Below are 7,809 nucleotides of genomic sequence, written 5' to 3'. Positions count from 1 at the left end.
TTTTTATGCTTTTTTTTTTTTAAAACCCCCCCCCCCAAAAAAAAAAAAAAAAAAAAAAAGGCAAGGCACACCATTACCATAGTTTTGGACAAAAGTCTCCTTGACTCCAAGGAATAAAAGGAATCAGCTAATTTATAGTAATCCTATATTCTTTCAGTTCTGCATTTTAACTTAGATTTCGATTCATCATAGCCCCAGAAGAATTCAGTTAATTCTCACACACTCCTCTTGGATCAGTAGTGTGTGCTGATTAGCGTTGCATTAGTGGAAAGCCAGCATACTATTTTTTTTTTCCATTGGGATTGATTGAAAAATTGTTCTAAATATATCGCATTGAAAATTGAGGTCTCATCTACTTGAAATACACTGCTCTTTAATTTCAGATTCTGATATGGGGTTAATATTTTTTAGAAGGGCAAGCCACCACCATTTCTCAGATCTTTTCTCATTCCTCTTTCTACACAGCTTGTTATGTTGGGTTGTATGAATATAGGACACATTAGGCCTTAGAGCTTCTAGAGAACATAGCCATCTCTCACACCTCCACATTGCAAAAGACATATGAGAGAACTTACTGGAAGTGTCTTTTTGCCAGAGTGTGTAAAGGGATTTGCCAAGAGGCTTTTATTCCAGGTACTACCTCCTTACAGACAAGTGTCAAAATAGAAGAGGAGCCTCACACTATTTTCAGGATATAAATTTGAGCCTAACAATTAGCTCTCCTAGGTATTCAATTATTGTTTTCAATTCTCTTCTTTCCAGAATATCAAGTCCCAAATTCTTAAAGTATTTGGTGATACAGTATGGATCCCAGGTGCCTAACAGTTTTCAGGCAGAATTTTTGTATTTTTATCCCTGGAAAATGCAACCATTATTCAGTATCAACCTATTCCCCCTAAAATATAACGACTTATTGTTCAAACTTGAGCAATATGTGAAAAACCAATGCATTACATAATAACTGATTAAAATTTATGCAAGAATATTGGATAGGTCTGATTCCCCTCCTTTAGATATGAGTCTCACACCCACCTCCTCTGTCCTCAGACGTGTTGTTCAGATACATTCGTTATCATCCTTGATGAGAGAAAAATGGCATAGTGCCCAGCTGATGCATTTTCTGAGTCATTAAACCAGATTTCTCCATTTTTGAGTTTTCTTGGAAAAAAGTTTTCTGTATTTTGGTAGCGGAGTGAGGCTCTTAGCCAGAATTCTTTCTATCAATTCTCTAATGTTAACTGCTAAATTAAATTATTTAAAGTGGGCTTTTCCTGTATTATAGTCTCACTGGTGGCTCAGAACCAAATCCTGTGGACATGTAGATGTGTGTGCTTCCCCAGTGGTTGTAACCTGAGGACTTTATTTAAACTGTCCTTTGAATCTACAGTAATTTGGTGTCAGGGAGGAATAGGATCTTTATCGACAAAGGGCTGCCAGAACCCCAACTGCTTCTTGAGTAGCTATAATAGATGAATAATGTTACAACCAACCGTGCATTTCAGTTTTTGCTCAAAAGGCTTTTCACTAATGCTGGTGGTATTCCATATCCATGTGTTCATCTTGGAGCCCAGCAGTTTCCATCTGACTTTCATTACTTTTTCTTGAGAGGATCAGTTTTACAACTGGAATCAGAAAAGCAGTCAAAGTAATTGCAAGTGGCAATCAGTGAAACAGAGTAATCTTAGCTTGGGAACATATGTTCCATTATAAAGAAAATATTCTTTTTTTTTTTTTTTAATAAATCCAAGACTAATATTTTCCCAGAGTAAGAAGGGACCATGTACAGGTTCTATTGCTACCTCCCTGTAAAGTGTTTGTTCCCCTTCAGGGATAGGCAACTCATTACCTCTGGAGGAAATCTATCCCCTTTCTGATTCTGACTTTTATTATACTGGAGATGAAATTCATCTCTCTGTAGTTACATCCTTCAGAACGAAAAGACTTGGGTCTCAACATAGTAAACTTCAGCCTCTCTTCAGACACTTATGGGCAGCTCTTATCTCCAACCCCTATCTTTTTGCCAGGTTATAATATATATTCCTTTCTCATAAGGAATAGCTTTGATTTCCTTAATCATTCCAGCCACTCTTCTTGAAAGAAGCTCAAACTTCCCCCCCATACCCCTTTTAAAGCTGTTGAGCTGAAGGAAAATTAGACTTTTAATCAGAATATCTGTATTACATTACAGCTGTGCTACTTATTAAATGTTAGAACGGAAGCACAAAATTTGCTCTTTTTGTCACTAGGGATAGCAAAGGTGAATAAAAGAGATGTGGTCTAGAGGCACATAAAACAAGCAATAAGCAAATTAACAAACAACTAAATATGTAATTTCAATGTGTAATAAGTCATATAAAGAGTTGCCAAGAGGGTTCTTAGGTCCCAGGGTATCGAGGGCAGGCCTTCTGAGATGGAGGCTGAGTGTTTTCCGATGGGAACGAGGCAGAGAGTGTTGTAGGATGTGGGACGGTACTAAGCTAGCAATGTTTTCTAACAAAGTCAGCGTTTAGAAGCAGGCCAGCGTCTAGAGTTTAGAAAGCGAGGAGGTGAGTGGGACAAGATGAGTCTGGAGAAGTACAGAGTTTAGCCGTTGTTTAGTCTGGAGAGGTACAGAGTTTTAGCCTTTGTTTAGTACAGAGTTTAGCCAGAGTGTAGCCATTGTTGAGAGTTTGGATTTTATTTAAAGTATAAGGGGAAGCCATTGTTGGCTTTGAAGAAGAGACATTGCAGCGTCTGAAATATATTTTTAAAAATTGCTCTCATACTAGATAGAGAACAGACTGCAAAGGACAAAGCAGAAGCGGAACCACCAATTAGGAGGCAGTTGTCATAATCCAAGGAGAGATTTCATGTGATACAACAACCCGTTGAGGTTTAAATGAGAAGCAGTACCCTACAGAGGTTAAGACACAGATGTAGCAGACTGCCTGCCTATAATTAAACCAGACTTCACCAGCGTCAGCAAGCTCTGTGCACCTCGGTCTCCACCTCTGTGAAAGGAAGATCACGACAGAACTTCACAGAGTTGTGAGGATTAAAAGAGTTTATATATGAGTTTCCTCTTAGCTAAATCTGGAAAGAATTTTTCACTGTTATGACATGCTCCACCCTATATTGCATTTACAGGCTCAGGCATTATTTTAGTTGGTTTTTGTCTGGAAACGAAGAAGAGAATGAGTGAGGAAAGTGACCAGATAATTGTTTATCCTCCTTTGCAAGCTATATTTTTCTGATGCAATGGAGAAAACAGCACGTGAGAGAAAAGGCATTCTATGGACAATTGGTTGTGTTTTTCTTTCTTTGGAGTCCACTTTGTCACATGATAAATACCAACATTGCATTACTCTAACGTAATGGTTCCAATAAGACCTATTTTTGATCTTGTTTAAAACCCAAACTTTAATATCGTGTGACTCCTCTTAATATAACATTGTCATTAGGGCATGTCCCAGGCTGTTTTCTCTTGTGATATGTTCACCTCATTGAATAACACTCCTTGTTTTACAGGAATCCCAGGAAGTGACTATGTGAATGCTAACTACATAGATGGCTATAGGAAACAAAATGCCTATATTGCAACACAGGGATCTCTCCCCGAAACATTTGGGGACTTTTGGAGAATGATATGGGAACAACGGAGTGCCACAGTTGTTATGATGACAAAACTAGAAGAACGATCCAGGGTAAGGATGAATATCTACCTTCTCCCTTTCAAAATCTTCCCTCAGATAGTTCCTGCACTGCATATTTAATTCTGGTCAGAATCTAACCTGTCTTTAAGCTTTGACTTTGTAATAGACACTAATTGTGAATGAGCATCAACAGCTTAGATTAAACCATTCTTTAACATTCTTTTGCATCTTTCAAAAAGGAAATTCTCTCATGTTATGATGTGTGTGATCGCTAAAAGAAGAAAACAGCACTCAAAGAAGTAGACAACTTGGTTAGAAAAAATAAATATTAACTTGGACATCTTTGTAAAATCCACATTGAACAAGAACACACTGACTATGGGGGAGAATCTCACCATATGTACTTCCCAATATTTTCAACTTTTTCTTTCTCATAATCTGCAGTGTAAAATCTAAAATTCTGTGAAAGAGGCTCTTTTTAAAAATTATTCAAATTAGCATAAATTAAGTCAGGGCAGCCAAAAAAATGATGTTGGTTCATACACTGCTGAGAAAACACATAAATGTGTAGAGGGCATTTTGTTAGTTTAGCCTTCTCCAAAATGAATAGATTTTAATAATGGAGTCATTGCTTAGTAAGGTCCAAGAAAGGAGTTTTATTCATCATATGGGTCCAGTATTATGGAGCATGGCACATTAGTTAAATGATCTTGATTTGCAAAACTAGAACATAATGGGTAAGCAGGATGCCATATTCCCAAGTGAATATGCCAAGTGAATATCGTAGCCATCTGATGAAAATCAATCTGTAACCCTGAGAATTTAAGGAACAAGTAAGTCTCTGACAAATCACTGAAGACAGCGCATACTCTCACTGTATGGGGCCTTCGGGGCAGAGTTTGAAACCACTGGTAGAGGGCTCGTTCACTGGGGTCACGGTACTATCAAAAAGGATATTTCGAAGGAAGCCAAAGCCCAGCTCCCCATTTGTTGTGTGACAGTTGAGATTTTTTCAATGTTCTCCTAAGCTCAATACATGGCAGTTTCTCTTAGCCCCAGTATGTATATGAGAGAGGAGTTGTAAGCTGCTCAGGAGATTCATAAGGGAAAAGCTCAGACTTAGGAAAATATAAGAAGTCCCAGCTGTTACCTTAAAGCTGGGAAATCAACAGATACAGTGCACAACTTGTTTAGCAAACCTAAAAAGCAATCAGGTCTTTTCCAAATGTGAATTCTACAGAAATATTGAAATCTTGTCTGAAAAGAATTTAGATAAAAACTTTGATGGCTGCGAAGACGTCTCTGTGTTATACTTTACATGCAAATGCCATTCAAAATGGATGCAAATAGATCCATTATTGACTTGTACTCAGGGTAACCCCTATCTAGCAAGCCCTTGCTTTAAAAACAATCCCCCGCCCAAACAATTATTGGATATAATCGTTAATCATTCTAACAATGCCTAACATGTATTGGATACATTGATATTTTACAACAACCCATGAGATAAACACTTCTGTGATTTCCACTTTATATATGAGTAAGGCCAGGACATTCCAGAAGGTCACCTAAGCTCATTCAGTTACCAAGGTCAGAGTGAGGAATTGAAGACAGTCTGTCTCCACAACATCTGTGCTTACCCACCAGGCCGTACTGTCTGTTAACACTTCTGTGAAGCGGAGACAGCTCAACTGTTATATTACAGCACACATGTAAATCCAAGCTACTCGGACTGTTCTGCCTGGAGATACTGGCTGGTAACAAGCAGTCATTTGCAAAAGCTGTTTTCAGTAAAACACACATTTTTATCTTGACACTGCAGGCCTTCATTAAGCCATGCACAGAAACTTGTTTTGAAATAACCGAATGGAATTCTGCCCCTTTTCTCCCTAATTGCTTCTAATAATAAAATTAGTTCTAACTGGCCCCACTGCCAGTGCAACATCTGATGGTAATGAGCAATTCTTGGCAGAAGGCATTGTGACTTAAATACCTACAGTTTATCTTTATGTTGCAGGCTACCTTTTTTTCCCACCTCAGACAGAGAAACTTATTTGGAAGTTACTAAATGAGCCTCTGTTTGCTCTCTTCATTAATTACTCTTTGCTCTTGCAAGTTAGCTTTCTCCTTTGTTAAATGACCTGAGGAGGCCAAGTAAAGTGCTGTCTTGTGATTTTTATTCTGCCGTGGTTCAGCCTGTACCCAAACTTATGATGAGGTGCATAAGCCAATATTTAGAAATCTCAACCATCATCAACCTAATCATACAAATGAACCCTGACCCCCAAGGCCCAAAAAGGCATTTGTTCTCCAGTCTAGAACACTTGAGAATAAGGGACCAAATGCCCTAGAGAGAGCTAACAAAGCCCTGGTCCTTCAAATTATCTCACCCTGTCTTCATCTTCCTGCCTCACATCCTCCACTCCACCTTTCCCCTGTCCACTTGCTGTTTCCACCGAAGTCCCAGGGAGGAAGCGGAAAGCATTCCTGGATTCTCAAAACAAGAACATAGATTAAATTTTGCTATAAAAACAGTGTTATAAATAGTGGTTAGTTGTTGCTGAAATATACAGCTCCATACTTGGGGAACTTTGTGAGTTATGTGGGCTGACCTGGGGACTCAATTCCCAACAGCCAAATTCAAAGTAGACATAGGAACTAGCCTGGCTTTACTTAGAAACAGCCTGTAGTCCCTCTTATAAAGAGAGGAGGTCCAGGTAGTTTACACAAATCACCTCTCCAAGGGCTGAAGCTTGAAATTTCATTATTTGGATGAAGGCTTAGGTTCCTGAAATAATATTCATCCCCTTGGCTTGTTGAAAAAAAGAGGCGTGTATGTGTGTGTGTGTGTGTGTGTGTGCGCGTAAACACTTCTGTGTATTACAAGTAGGCAGGAATACCTGTTAACTGGAGTGGGAAAGAGAAAGGAAAAGGAAAGGGAAGAGAAGATAGCATGATATTACACAGAACTCCCTGGGGACACCACCACTAGCGGAAGCTACCTGACATAGTTCCAGGTAGGGGTGCCTTGCAGTCAGATGTCTGTGTTTAGATCCCGACTTTAGTGCATACTAGCTATGAGACATTGGGCAAGCTGCGGGACCCCTCAAAGTCTCCTTTCTCCTTTTTCGATTACGTGAAAGGGTTACGGTTATTGTGAGTATTGCCTGAGACAAGGAATGTGACACGGTGGCTCAGTGAGTCTACACTATTATCTTTTGGTTGAGATAGAGCAGTTGGAGGCTTTACCATTATAACTTTAGTCTCCCCTAAAGCTGGCTTCCAAATAATTCAAGTTTTGTTCCCAAATGAAATGAGTTTGTTTCTCTATGGTTGACAATGAATCCTAACCAAACTTAGAGTCACTGCACATGGCGAAATGTGCCCACTGTCCCCAGGATGGCACAACCATGCATCCTAGTCAAGAGGAGAGTATAGCTCAGAACATGGGGTTCTTCTGCATTTGCCTTTGACAGAGTCTCCCGAATGGAGACCCTGACACAGGGAATGTGTTAATCAGTCTGCAAAAGACCACAATAGAACATTCTGGCTGCTACTTTCACATATCTTGAAGAATACAGTATGAAAATAGTGAGTAATGTCAACACGAGTTACATGTAGTAATAATTATCACTAAATATAATATATTCTTGATCCCACATTTCCTTCTGGTTCGGTTTTTCATCCTCCTTCCTCATTCTTTTTTATTTGGTGATGCTAGGGAACTCTCCCTTTAAAACCTACCTCCTGTGTTTTCCACCCTCTTCTGTACCAAGGCTCACCCTCACCATCTCTCTGTGGTTGATACAGCAGCAGGGCTTGTAACCTCTGCTGAGTTAGAATAGTTCACTCAAGCAAAAGGATACTGGGTTCATTAGCATGTGTTAGACATTTCACTGGTCTTTTGTTAGAGAATTGACCCTTTTTAGCGTTTGCAGGGCTAAAGAAGCCCTTTACAAGTGTGAGGTATGGCTTAGGGCTTAAGGTGCCCATTTGAAAACTTAGGTTCTCTGATTTTTCAAATGCCATCACTCTCCCTCAAATGTGGCCTTGAAGGAATCCCAAACTTAAATCAGGAGACTATTTCCACGGTTGTACATTCACCACTTATCAACCCTGAAGAGAATATGTGTAAGTTGAATATCTTCTTTGAGTTTCATTAGAATGAATATATATA

General features: G+C 39.2%; 1 protein-coding gene across 8 annotated transcripts in view; it reads left to right on the top strand.

Annotated features, from left to right (window-relative positions):
- Window positions 1–7,809, top strand: part of PTPRD (protein tyrosine phosphatase receptor type D) — a 1,004,024-nt gene that overhangs the window by 939,671 nt on the left and 56,544 nt on the right. For all 8 annotated transcript variants that reach the window (XM_024734238.1, XM_024734244.1, XM_024734243.1 and 5 more), the window contains one exon: window positions 3,508–3,683. In XM_024734238.1, the coding sequence (XP_024590006.1) occupies window positions 3,508–3,683 (176 nt within the window). The remainder of the gene's footprint in view (window positions 1–3,507; window positions 3,684–7,809) is intronic.

This window comes from Neophocaena asiaeorientalis, unplaced genomic scaffold (assembly GCF_003031525.2).
Source record: "Neophocaena asiaeorientalis asiaeorientalis breed wild unplaced genomic scaffold, Neophocaena_asiaeorientalis_V1.1 scaffold256, whole genome shotgun sequence".
Classification (NCBI taxonomy): domain Eukaryota; kingdom Metazoa; phylum Chordata; class Mammalia; order Artiodactyla; family Phocoenidae; genus Neophocaena; species Neophocaena asiaeorientalis.
The sequence above is the reverse complement of the archived record's forward strand: the minus strand, read 5'-3'. Positions and strand labels throughout refer to the sequence as shown.